Genomic DNA, 14463 nt, shown 5'->3' on the forward strand with positions numbered 1-14463 from the left:
ACGTATTTTAATATAAAATATAAAATATCTCGAAAATTATTTAGTTTTCGATAATTGTATCGTAATACTTTTATGTACAGAATAATAAGATGAATTAAATGGTGTACAGAAAATAATTGTTTTTAAAAAAAAGTAAGCAATTATTTGCAATATATTTTTCTATAACAATTTATTTTTTCTTTACACCATTCATCTTATTATTATGTACATAAAAGTATTACGATGCAATTCGAACACTAAATAATTTTCAAGAGATTTTATATTTTATACTAAAATATGTCAGATTAAGATACAAAATAATTCAAAAAATTCTTAATAAAAAAATACTTTATTATAGTGTTTTGGAAAGTTCTCGACATAAGCTATACGAATATGCAATAAAAAATAGAGGATTCCATTTAAGAAATTAAAGATGTCCTTGACTTGACTTTAACGATGCCATCCAAGGTCAAACCAATGACACCATCTTATGTTCCCCTCAAAACCATACAATTTTTGTTCAAAACGTTTTTCTCTAAAATGCTTAGTTTTTGAAAGAAAAGGGGTTTACGGGTGGTCTAGGACACCCTGTATATATATATATATATATATAGTTAAATTAAAAATATCTACATATATTTTTAATACTATATATATATATATATAAATTAATGGTTTTTCACCGTTTTGGAACCTAGCTTTAATACAATTGACCAATCTGAGAGTTCTCGCAGCAGTCTATACTATATTACTATATAGTATTATAGTACTATAGTACTATATAATACTATATAGGATGCGTTCCGTTTCACGCATTGAGTCAGCGCATAGATCGCCTGAAAATCTATAGTTCACGTCACTTATATTATAGATTTCCAAACGATCTATGCGCTCTATGCATGAAACGGAACGCAACCATAGTTCTATGTAGTCTATACTATAGTGATTACGTTTATACGTCACCCTTAACGTCGACTTTAATAACGTCCGTTGTTGTAAAAATGGCCAATCACAGCTATTCCTCTGAAGAATGGAATGACTGTGATTGGCTAGCCTTAGAATTACTAAGTTATTAAATTCGATTATATAGGGGTGACATGTAAACGTAATCTGCAATTGCTCAATTTCTTAGGAATTACGACTCTATTGTAAACCACCCCTGTCGAAAAATTTTTAGTCATAACCGTATAAAGGTTATATTCAGACAAAATAAACGCAGATAAATATGCAAGAAAATTAATTAGTCCAGATAAGCATGCATGATAAGAAAATGGACCAATCTATTACGATTGATCAATCAGAATCCTAGAGCAACAACTGGCCAATTAACAATGTATACTATATATCGGATCCCATCCATTTAGCTTTGTATATTTGACCTTATCCGGTTCCGGATTATCAGCTGATGAAAAATTAATTATTATAAAATAAACTATATATCATTTCCTAAACATTAGAAACATGACAGACGTGTTTCCCAAATGTTTTCACGTTGATTAAAATAAAAAAAGAATTTTTTTAACATTATGTCTGCTAACTATACGCTCAATTAATTTTCATTTATTATAAACAAATTATTATTTCCTAAACTATACTATATTCCTAAATTTGCACAAACGATTCCCAAATGATTGCAATAATAAAAAATAAAAAATACCAAATTTGTCTGCTAAGTATACGGAGGTACGATCTTGTGTACTTCTATTTCTGTGCGCATCATGCGAGAAACGGAGCGCACTCTATAGTACACCATAGTGTGGGTATCTGGAAAGTATGCTTTTTAATGTATAAGCGTGCTCTGTCCTTGTTCAACTTTCAATAAGGAACAAAGATAGAATGACACTTTTGCGCGTAAGCATGTTCCCGAATAACAACGTGGCCAGTAAGCCAGTATCGTTCGTGTCGTCGTTTGTCGTCGTGACGCGTAGATATTTCGATTGTGCAAAGTGAAAGTAATTATCGTCGATATATAAAGTCGTAATAATAATCTTATATTATTATCATCAGTGAATAAATACAATCCAAACAATGTTTCGCATCACCAAGACATTCGCGTCAGCCTCCAGGAACCTTAATAAGGCCCTCGAAGCGCCCTTAGGACCCTGGATCGCATCAAGGTGAAACATTTTTTTCACTCGATTTTGGAACAACCTGTTGCTAATCTCGAGCAAACTTCAAATTGCATTAATTTTCTATTTTATTCCATTAGCATGACGTTTATATTTCGTCGATATCTATAATTTTTTAGATTGAATTTAAATCGTAAAAAATATTAATCAAGTAAATATTTGTTTATTATTATATAGAATAAATATTCGATTTTTAACGAATCAATTTATGCAGTTTGCGAAATTCATAAATCATATATAGCTTCTCCACGTCAATTCGCATTTTTATATCAATGGTATTTTTAGTTGCAAGTTATGTACGCGTCAAAACGTGGACTAATGGACTTTGGATTGCGACCTCTCGCAATACACATATACATACATGTACGCGAAATGTCAAACATGTCCGCATACATCAAATATGGGTTGCGTTCCGTTTCACGCATAGAGCGCAGAGATAGTTTGGAAATCTATAATATATGTTACGTGAACTATAAATTTTCAGGCGATCTATGCGCTCAATGCGTGAAACGGAACGCATCCGTAGACAGTTCGAAATTTTGAAATGTTTATCTATGACAATTATTAAATTAATCATTATAAATGAGATAAAATAGAATAACTTAAAGCTTATATTGCATGTTCTAAAATGGAATAATTTTTGGATATATGTTTATTATATCAGGTTATTTTATATTTAAGAAAATATAATTGTTTAAATAATAATTCTTAAAAAATAATAATTGAAATATATAATAATTATATAATGATACTAAAATTATATCCAACACATACATGCTTAGATGTTTGGCTACGCAAGCTGCAGTAAAACCGCTCAAAGAAGAAAAAGCGCAGGAAAATGCTTCTACAAAAGAATCTCAATCTTTCACCATGAATCTCTTCCGTGGTCAATTGCAATTGAATCAAGTGTTTCCATATCCGGAACCCATGAACGAGGAGCAAACTGATACGATAAAAATGCTTATTGATCCTTTAGAGAAATTCTACGAGGTAAATATCTTTTTAAACAGTAAAATAAGCAAAATGGATGGAAATAGGAGTATCTGTATATAAGATACATGTTTTCTTTTCTCTTGTTAGGAAATAAATGATCCAGTTAAAAACGATGAAACTGCATCTGTAGATGAGAAAACAGTAGCTGCTCTCTGGGAAATGGGAGGGTTTTCTTTGCAAATCCCCCAGGAATTTGGCGGATTAGGATTGACAAATACTCAGTACAGCCGAATAGTCGAAATATGTGGCTATTATGATTTGGGTCTTGGTATCATGCTTGGTGCACACCAAAGCATAGGTTTCAAGGTAAACTTTTTTACGGGTTTTCTTTCTTAATACGGTTGTTTTCCTTTATTTTTCTTCACATATTTTTACCATTTTTTCTGATAATCTGAATATAATACATTCCTTTTTTCTTTTTTTTGTTTTTTTGATTAATACATATACCTATTTTAGGGCATACTTTTGTATGGCACTCCGGAACAAAAGGCCAAATATCTACCCCGGGTTAGCAACGGCGAGTATGCCGCTTTTTGCTTAACGGAACCGAGTTCCGGTTCCGATGCCAGTTCAATACGTTCACGCGCGGTCAAGTCCGCGGATGGATCACACTACGTTCTCAACGGTAGCAAGATCTGGATATCGAACGGAGGTATCGCCAACATCATGACTGTCTTTGCACAAGTGCCTTTCAAAGATCCGAAAACGGGCGAAACGAAAAACAAGATGACAGCTTTCATCGTCGAGAGGGGATTCGATGGTGTTACCAGCGGACCGCCTGAAAAAAAAATGGGCATCAAATGTAGCAATACGGCAGCGATTTTCTTCGAAGACGCCAAAATTCCAGCGGAGAATGTTCTTGGCAAGGAGGGTGAAGGTTTTAAGGTAATAGTTTGTAAATATAACGTTTCACATTTGGGTAATATTATAAATTGTTAAAAAGAAAGTTAAGAAACATGTTTAATACACACACAATCTACTTACATTATATGTCGATAACACATATCAATAGATAAAATTATTAAATATATTATACTTAATAATTCTTAAAATTTTCTTTTGTTTTCACAATTTTTCAAGCTTGTACAAAACTTGGCGAATTATTTTTATTCATAAACTCAAATATTGCACGTTAATATATTCGTTTTAATTCCAGATCGCAATGAATATCCTGAACAATGGTAGATTTGGTATGTCCGCGTGTATGTCCGGCACCATGCGTTACTGCATCAACAAGGCCGTGAGTCACGCGACGCAACGCGTGCAGTTTGGTCGTACATTGAACAATTATGGCACCATACAGGAAAAGTTGGCGCGTATGACTATACTACATTACATTACCGAGTCTCTCGCATACGCAATTTCTGGTAACATGGACCTTGGAAGCCAAGACTATCACTTAGAAGCAGCTATTTCAAAGGTGATTCTCCTGTTATTCGATTAATTTGATTTATCATAATTTATCAAGATAATTAAAAAGATTTATAAAATTTCAGTAAATTTACAAAGAAAACCATTATTTATATGTATTAAAATTTTTAAGGGACTAGGATTCTATAAAGTTCTATAATATAACTTTGATGTCTTCTTTTGATAAGGAGAAAAAGCTGGCTAGAATGAGCTGTAATGATAAAAAGATTGTGCCTGTTTGTTCTTTATTTTATCTAGTCAGTTTTTCTTCCTCATACAACAAATATTTATTTTATGATACGAAAACTATGTAGAATGATATACACATAGCAACAAAAAATCTAATATAATTCTAATAACGAACAGCGAATTTATCGTATTCGTCCTCTGTATTATACATTACAAATCCTTTTTGTATTGCAGTGTTTCTCATCGGAATCCGCGTGGTGGACTTGCGATGAAGCTATTCAGATCTTAGGCGGTATGGGTTTCATGTCAGAAGCCGGTTTGGAGCGTGTAATGCGCGATCTACGCGTATTCAGAATCTTTGAAGGGACAAACGACATTTTGCGTCTGTTCGTGTCACTCACTGGTATCCAGTATGCCGGTAGTCACTTAAAAGAATTGCAAAAAGCTTTTAAGAATCCCACAGCAAATCTAGGACTAATCTTCGAGGAAGCTACTAAGCGAGCGACCAGAGCGATCGGTTTAAGATCGCCGCCTACTTTTGGGGATTTAGTTCATCCGAGATTGGCGGAAAGCGCTGCGCTTTGCTCAAAGGTAAAAATAATATAAATTAAACTTGTACGTAATCTATAACGAAATCTATAACATAAGTTTGTATATAAAAAATATTGTAATTGTAGAGTGTGGAAACCTTTGGTCAAGTAATAGAAAACGTTCTTATTAAATATGGACGAGGGATTGTAGAAGAACAGTTTATCCTCAACAGGATTACGCAAGCTGCTTTTGATACATATACAATGGCGATTGTATTGAGTAGGGCGACTATGTCGCTAAATAAGAATCTTCCCAGTGCCGAACATGAATTGTTAATGGCGGAAACTTGGTGCATGGAGGTATGAATATATCATTCTTTATTGTAACACGATCAAAAATTGCCATCTAAACTATTTGCTTATAATTTTTCATTATATTGTTTTTCTAATCTAACGAATAAATTTTTAATGTACAAGAGAGCATTTGGAGAATCTAACGTTACAAAATATTTTTTTCTCTTGAATAGTAACAATTGATTATTTTCTTATTTTTTCATGTTCAAATATTACTGAATCTTGGCAATAATGTGAATAGCAATTCATTTTATAAATATAATATTAAACACTTTATTTAATATCGCATTTTTGGTATAGGCATCCAGCCGCATTGCATATAATCTGCAGGTCAATTCTGACAAGCATTTGAACATCTTTAATAAATTGAGTAAGATTTCGAGGAACGTATGCGATGTCGGTGGTTGTGTACAATTGAATCCTCTGGGCTTTTAAGGATATTGTAAGTTTGCAAATTTACTTATAAATTTATTTTTTTATCTTAGAGAAACGACATCTAATTTTGTAATCTATGCTAGATATAAAAAACAATGAAAAGAAAAATTGCTGTCTAGATGAGAAAAGATATCAATTTCATAATTCATAACGCAATTACATATAAATTGACATGAATTTAGTTAATTAAATAAAATAGATTAATCTATAGATCTCAAAAAATTATATTTAGTTAATATTATAAATTTCAAATGCATGTGTACACAAAATGAAAATTTCGAATTTTTGAGATTAAAAGATAAGTGAAAAAAGAAATGTAGAAAGACATGACCAACTCTATTTTCCATAAAAATTATTTGTGCGCATATAATTTTAAGCAATAAACAGAACAAATAGTAAATATGTAAGGTATAAAGCATAAGGTATATCATGTAAATATAAAATTATGTATTTTTAATATTCTCTTCATACCTTTACACGAAACGACGATTTCAAATAAATACTCATACAAATATTTATTTGAAGTTTCCTTTTTTTTAGATACTGTTTATTCATATATATCCATCACTTTTGTTAAAATAATAAAAATAATCATTTAATATATAGATCACACGATGTATTAAGTCGTTTTTTTACATAATATAAATTAAATGAAAAACTTTAAATGGGAGAAGTGTATCGTGTTACAGCATATATATCTTATACATAAAAAAAATGTATGTATATATATATATATATATATATATATATATATATATATATATATTATTTAATATTATATCGTAGCTGCTCTCTTTTCCCACTTAAAGAAACTCTTTGTAGCATGAGACACATGAAAGAAATGTATCATACAGGAAGCTACAATCATTAATTATAATAACCAATTGCTTTTCTCTAATCGTTAAATGTATAATTTAACAATATCACAATTATGCGAATATTAAGATGCACATTTTTCCATCATATTTTATCCATAATAAGTGGAAGCACACTGTGTGTGTATCTATATATATATATATATATATATATATATATATATATATATAGATCTAGTGTATCCTTTTTTTAAAGTATATAACATCTGTGTGTAACATGAGATTAATATTTTATGTAAAATGAAAGTGAGGCGAAGAAACATGAAGCTGCACGCACAATCCGCACAACATGATCATACATTACTTGAAGTTTGAGGATCAAATTGTCTTGTTATTTTCGATTTCTCGCAGTTTATGAAAAATATGTTAAGTAAAACAAACTTTTTGAATGCGATTTTTTTAGCAGTAATTCTAGTAAAATAAAATTCTTTGTTTATCATGTAGACAAAATTTAACAATATAAAGTTGATAATTTCTAATTTAATAATAGTAGTAAAGAAATTTGTAATTAATCGAACAAATGTCTTACTTAACATTTAAAGTAAATCTCGCTATAGATTATTTAGATAAAAATGATATTAATGAGTTCATTATAATTTTTTTTCTCTTCATTTTAGCGAATTAACAAGTGCATATGAAAATTACAAATTCGCCGAGTTTGAAATCTCATTCAATTTTCATAGCAGCAGTACTTTGCTCGAATTCTCGCGATAACATTCACTAATACGAAAACTTTAGATTCGAAGAGTTTCGATTCTCAAACTTGAAGTCGACTTGAACACATGACGAGCGTTCGAATAAATTAGTCGATTTTACCTCAACCTGACTTATACATGACACGAAACTAATGCAAAAGGTGGGGATTATTTTTCTACATGCAAAGAAGGCAACATGTCGGGGACGCGGGGATTTACCTACGAACGTTGATAGACATCGTAACAATGACTGCAATTTTTGTAACTTCTGAGAAAAATAGAACATCTGAGAAATTATTCTCTTTATATATGTATGTATGTATGTTCGTTACTCCAGGTATGTTGCTTTACTCGTTGAAGGGATGAGAAATCACCCATACAGTCTCTATGAGTCTACATAGTTATTCGGCAAAATGCGCGTTTTCGTTCACATCTTAAATCTAATAAATTACCGTTGTTCGCTAAAAGTACGAGAAAGAAATATTCGAAACGGGATAAAAGATGATATAGAAATATGTTCGTTATAGCAATCTAGCGAATTGAAATACAGGATAATTTTTAACATCAAATTTTTATTTAAAGAAATAATTTTTATATTAAAAAATATATTGTTCAACAATAAAATTAACGTAAAAATTAACGCAAAAAATATTTAAACAAAATAATAATAATATTTGAAATGATATCATGTGCCTGACCAAGATTAAATTTTGATAAATTATCTGAAATAAAAAATATTTCTTATCTTCACACTTGTTATTTTTAGTTCATCAAAGAATTTTTTTTTAATTTATGTGAAATTTTTCGCAAGACTAAATATATCCGAAGGAATTAAATTTACAAAAAAATTTCTTTTTATACTTCGAGAAAAAAATAGAAATTTGAAGTGTTTTTCTGTTTCAATATTTTTTTGCGATTTTTTATCTTGATTTTATTATTAAAATATATATTTTTTTAAACAAAAAACCTTTGTCTATTTGTTTAAATAAATATTTAGATGTTAAAAAATATCTTATTTTTCGATTTGTTAGATTCCTATAATCCTTGAACAGGACTGAGAAGTCACCGACGTTTGTCTGAGGCGTGATCGCTAAAATCACATGTATAACACACTGTACAATATCATTATCATCATCAATGCAATTATTCCAATCCGGTAGGCCGTCCAAACTCCAGAAAAACAATCAATATTCCTTTTTTTTAATGCTCGACAGATGATCTCGGCAATCACACTTCACTTTACCGTGCAAACGATGATAAAGTCCAAGTTCTGCTTGTTGAAGCACTTCGTATCTATATAAAAAGATGATTTAAATGTCTCGTAAGAGCTTATATCTCTTCATATTATCCTTAATTGAATATACATGCGTAACCCTGATATTCCTCCAATATGAAAATAAATCTTTGTGACTTCCGATCCTTTATCCACTATCGTTCTATGATTTGCTTAAATGTAACATACACTTGGTATTGGTGTTATGAAAAGAAACGGAGCAACTATATCATGCCAGCATATGCGTTTCCCATGTCATGAAATCAACTGATCAGATTTTTATCGAAGAACATCGGCACGCAATTTTTATATTCGCAGTTAATGCAAGCGAGGATAATAAGTTCGACACATCTACGAGCGAATAAATGAAATTAATTAAAAGATACATCGCCGATTTTTTAAGGCTGATGTTCGCGATGCGCGTCAATCCACTCGCAAAAGTACTTAAGTACTTGCTCTATTGCTTAAAATTTTACTTTCGTTGTGCACATTTTTGCGTTTATTATCTTAAATAATCAATCACATCGCACGCTCGCAGGCCACATATCTATGCGAAACTGATCGCTTATAACGCGTTTATATATCGTAATATTTTAATTATCTCTTCGATGACTCAATGTAATTCATAATCTTTAATACTTAATATACATTCAAAGATCGCATCGCGTATACGGATAATTTTACACCATTTTTTACGTGTATTAAGACCCTTCAAAGAATTGGAGTTTTATATATGAAGGTCTTAGAAAAATGCAGTTTCATATTCATACAATGAAAGAGATTCAAAATATAGAATCTAGATAAAAAATATAGAATCGATGTACTTTCTAGATATATTTTTCTTTTTTCTTTACATTTTTTTCTTGCATAACAAGAACATTTACTCTTTATACATGGAATATGTAAAACTGTGCAGATAAAAGGAACAGATTTAGCTTAGTCTATAAAAAAATATGAAATTATCTTCTTTGCAACCTAATACAAAATCTAAAACTTTCATATTAAAATGAAACTATAATCGGATAATAAATGATGAAAAAAAAAAATAATGAGCATTGGATGGTTGATCTTCGATGGTATATCTCGTAATATAATAAATTACTCTGCGCATTACTATCGCGCTATTTGGCCGCACATACACAATTACATAACAATAGCGATTTATAATATCGATCATACTTTTATACATCAGAAAAATCTGCAATAAGAAGCGAGACGTAATCGATCTTTTGCAGAGATAGAGTCATTATACATTATACACAAAATTCAAAGATTAAGTCTAAATTAAGGTGACTGAAATCTGCGAAAGGACATCAAGACGGCTTTATCATTGTTATCATATTAGCTAACCACATCACGAACATCGAGAATCATTTTATGACGTCTCGTTTTATAATAGTTATTAAAAAATATATTCATGTATATTCAAAAAGTATATTCATGACGCGCTTAGTAGAGGACAAAGAAGCATATACAAAAATTATTACGGCAAACTGTTTGAAAGATGGAAAAGTAGAAGTTTAATTCGAATCCTATCGATTAATCGGGATATACTTAAGCGCAATTTAAAAATCGTTAATCTTCTGCTATCGGTTGGGATATTACAAGTAATTCACAAGAATTCGCCGATTTAAGAATTATATGACGTCATTACCTGGAGTAACTCGCAAGATAGACACAGAGAGAGAGAGTTAGGTGGTGATCTAACCCTGTGCTATAGATAGATTTTTGAATGTTTGTCCGTTCCAAGCGATGGCGATACAATAATGCTGAAGTAGCTGTGTAAGGAGTTCTCGTTCGTCCAGCATCTCTATGTGCTCGATTCGACTACGATCCATTACAGGCAGTGAATCATAAACTTCCACCATCGTCCATGAATTCGTGCCCTCCCAATTGTTCATGGTAAATCTGCAACAAAGTGAGAAACAAATTATCGTCTCATTGAACAGAGATAAAGTGTAAAGAATATATTTACCGCCTTTCTTGAGCCTCCAACGACTCACAGTCTTCCACGCCCGCCAATAAGCATCCGCGGCTACGGAGATTCGACAACATGACCTGACCGAATTTGTCCTTCATGTTCACTTGCTCGTAGCTGACGAAGAGGCTGTTTGAAAATTTGCCTGCTAACCATTTCAACAACGACGAGGTCGCGCTAGCATCAACATATACTAGAACACATTCTGCGAGGAACATGGTGGGTAGATTGAAATTGACTTCGGCTTGAGTCAACTTGTTATTCAACTCCGCTATGTGTCGCAGATCTGTACCGACTAGATGATAATTCGCGGCGTGCAGCTCTGTGGTCGAAAATCGGATTTCTCCATCTGAAAACAATTATTACGTGGAACGTGTATAGAGAGCGTACATAACATTTAGATAACGAGATAGTAATATCGTGCGTTCCGAGATACCTTCGGTGTTTAGCTTATCGATTAATTGCTTGTGCTTCTTTATGTGATAACATTTCTTCGCAGTTATACTCGGAAAGTCGAGTTCTACGAAGTTCACGGGACTATTTCCCGCCTCTCTGAGCCTCCAGTAGAGTGTGTCGAAACCACAACCCAAGTTTATAATCTGCCCCTTACCGCCAGATATCTGTACAGATGTAAAGAAAATCATATTTCGTTAAGACTTATAAAACTTTATGGTTTTAAAAAAATAGAGAAATATGGTGTTATTAACATATTTCCCTAATTTTTTAATATACATCATAAATATATAATTTCTCTCTCTTTAAATTCTTTAATTTCTTATGTTTTATAATTGTGTACATAAGATATCTATATTTTTAATAATATTATTTAATCAGTAATACTTATAAACTTTGTTGTGTAAATTATAATCGTACGATATATTTTCTGAAATTATAAAATTATTATTGTTTTTTAATTATTTTATTGATTAATCAATATATTGAAATTCTTTGTTTTTCTTAGGCATTTATGGAACGAGAAAATAAACTTAAAAACAGAATTTCTAATTTATGACAATATTTTCATTAAAAAAAATTAATATAAATTAATATAAATTAATATAATTATTTAAAATATAATATAAATCAATATAAATTAATATAAAAATTAATTTTATTCGATACTAAATTGCCGTCATACTGTCTTAGAGCAGATTAAAAACATATTTTACTTGCTTTATGAAAAAATAATTGATTTTTCGTTTTTATGCTCAGGATTCTCTATATAAATAAATGTGTGCGTAAGAGTGTGTATACATGCTCATGTATTTTTCCGATACTCCCTTCTATTTGAATTTCGAATTATAAGGCGTATTCGAGTAAAATAACTTCAAAGCCAGAAATAAATATTTGTATACAGGGTGTCCAAGAATTAAACCGACAAACTTCATTTACGAAGGACACAAAACCAAACCAATTTTGTCAATAAATCTGTGTTTGCAAGTGAATCATTTTGGAATTAGAGAATCAAAGATTAACAAAAGCAAAAATTAAAAAAAATATATATATATATATATTTGTTCAAAATTTTATTAATGTGGTTAAATAGAGATATTTTTACCAAAAAACTTTTATATAAAATATTTTTTGATATCTCGAATAATTTTCGAGATATATCGAGAAAAGCAAAGACACTCTATATATGAGGGTTGACTTCACCCCTTAGAATCTTTTTTAAGCCGCAATTGAAAATTTCTAAATTCATCTATTTACCTCTCCCCCTCCCCTCCAAATGTATATAAAGTTTCATCAAAAACAGAATTTTCGGATTCGCGAGATTACCTTATTAGTTTTTAATTCTTTAACGCCAAAAGAGCTCATTTGCGGACGCGGCTTTATTGGCAAAATTGTCTCGTTTTGATATCCTTTAATCACCTGAAGTTTGTCGATCTAATCCTTGGACATTCCCCCTTGGACGTACATATCGTGGAATATTTTTGTCTCGCTACATTTTTTTGCTCATGCATTCGCGTTCATACATCGCCGGCTCGCCGGTGCCATTAAATTCGGAGACGAGGGAGTTGCTGCAGGCGCCGCAGCGCGTTTTTTTTCATTGACCTATATATCGGCTGACGGTCACGATAAAAGCGGGGAAGCTCACGGGAATTGGGACAGGGCCTCGGCCACCGATGGGTCAAGGTTTCCGCCGCCGCACGTCCCTGTCATCCGGATCAGCTGTATCTCCCTCCCCTCCGCTCTTCATCATCTTCTCATCCCGCCATCTCTGCATCATCTCCGATTGTTTCCTCCTGTTCGCTCTTATAGGTTATACTCGCCGAGACTTTGCACTCGTCCCATCTGCGCGTTCGGGATAAGAAATCCCGCTCATACATTTTAGCGTAAACTTTTCGAAAGCTAAATGGATGTTTATCGAAGATGTACGGTGCAGAAAGTGCAGAAGGTGCAATCGCAGGAAACGAAACGTTATCCCGTGTCGCGTTCGAGGAACCGTTCCTTTCAAATGTATATCACCTACGCCTTTCGTTGCGTGCTCGAAATGTGATAAATAAATAAATCTAAATGGATGAGCGAGAGAGAGAGAGAGAGAGAGAGAGAGAGAGAGAGAGAAAGTGCAAACAAAAAGAAGGGACGCAATGTGTATCGAAACGCGTCGACGCTCACCTTGAGGAACTTGTCAACGAAGAGCTCGATGCCCTTGACTCTGGCATAATAGCCGCGATTGATCTCAGGCGCCTTCCGAGCGGTCTGCTTGACGAACAGGCTGATGAATGGGTCGCACCAATAGCCGAGCTGCACCGCGTAACGCTTGCACTCGCTGGCGTCGTCGTTGGTGGCCTGTATGGCCTCATCGTCCGCCATATCCTTGATCATCACACCGGCGCCGGGGATAGTGGCGGTTTGTCGCACAGACTCCCTATCTTTATCTCCCTCTCTCTCTCTTTCGTTCGTTCACTTTCTTTCACGCACTCTCTTAAATTTTCTTCTCTCCCTCTCTTTCTTTCACTCAGACCGAAACGATCATACTAGCACTCGGAGTTTCGCGCGGCGCGCGCGGACACCCCGGAGATGGTGGATACAGCGATGGAGGAGCGGACAATCGTGTATCTGTCACTCGCGGCGCACTACTACGCCACTACCGGCCATACTTGCCTTGCTTGCCCCCGCAGTGCTGCACCGCGAGTCTACACTTACGCGCATGCGCGGCGGAACAATGCGCATGCGCGCTTCTCCGCCGTACAAAAGCGGCGCCACGAGACCGGGCGCACTTGCGTTTGCTCACGCAATGTATGTAGAGTGAAACTCTTGAATTTTTGTTTGAAAAACTGAATTCTATTTATTAAACAATTTTAGTTTTAATAGAAATATATAGGGTGTTCCAGAATTACATCGACAAACATTGGTTATAAAGTGGTTATAAAGAAGTGGTTATACAGAAATAAGCCAATTTTGCCAATAAACTGTTCACTGGCACTAGAGAATCGAAGATTAACAAGGAAATCTTGCGAATTTGAAAAGTCTAATTTTGATGAAATTTTACACACATGCAGAGAGAATAAATGAATTTAGAAAATTCCAGTTGCGGCCAAATACGATTCTAAGGAATCTACTCACCCATTATATAATGTAAAACAGCTTTTTCCTTTTCTCGATATATCTCGAAAATT

General features: G+C 32.9%; 2 protein-coding genes across 3 annotated transcripts; one reads left to right on the top strand and one right to left on the bottom strand.

The window, feature by feature from the left end:
* The first annotated feature begins 1729 nt into the window (after positions 1–1729).
* On the top strand, positions 1730–6537 carry LOC126854228 (very long-chain specific acyl-CoA dehydrogenase, mitochondrial). The gene is made up of 8 exons (XM_050600749.1): positions 1730–2096; positions 2891–3098; positions 3189–3407; positions 3558–3986; positions 4258–4521; positions 4935–5291; positions 5378–5590; positions 5885–6537. The coding sequence occupies exons 1-8, from the start codon at positions 2008–2010 to the stop codon at positions 6017–6019; spliced, it is 1914 nt and encodes a 637-aa protein (XP_050456706.1). The 5' UTR covers positions 1730–2007; the 3' UTR covers positions 6020–6537.
* A 3140-nt stretch (positions 6538–9677) lies between these two features.
* On the bottom strand, positions 9678–13975 carry LOC126854255 (leucine carboxyl methyltransferase 1). Of its 2 annotated transcripts, XM_050600813.1 has the most exons (5): positions 13460–13975; positions 11277–11460; positions 10838–11189; positions 10517–10770; positions 9678–10060 (listed from the first exon to the last, which is right to left on the bottom strand). In XM_050600813.1, exons 1-4 carry the CDS (start codon positions 13667–13669, stop codon positions 10566–10568), a joined length of 951 nt encoding a protein of 316 aa, XP_050456770.1. In that variant the 5' UTR covers positions 13670–13975; the 3' UTR covers positions 9678–10060; positions 10517–10565. The 2 variants fall into 2 exon arrangements, with proteins under 2 accessions (XP_050456770.1, XP_050456769.1); XM_050600812.1 differs by having other exon boundaries at positions 9678–10770.
* Positions 13976–14463: the final 488 nt, after the last annotated feature.

Source organism: Cataglyphis hispanica, chromosome 13, assembly GCF_021464435.1.
Source record: "Cataglyphis hispanica isolate Lineage 1 chromosome 13, ULB_Chis1_1.0, whole genome shotgun sequence".
Classification (NCBI taxonomy): Eukaryota; Metazoa; Arthropoda; class Insecta; order Hymenoptera; family Formicidae; genus Cataglyphis; species Cataglyphis hispanica.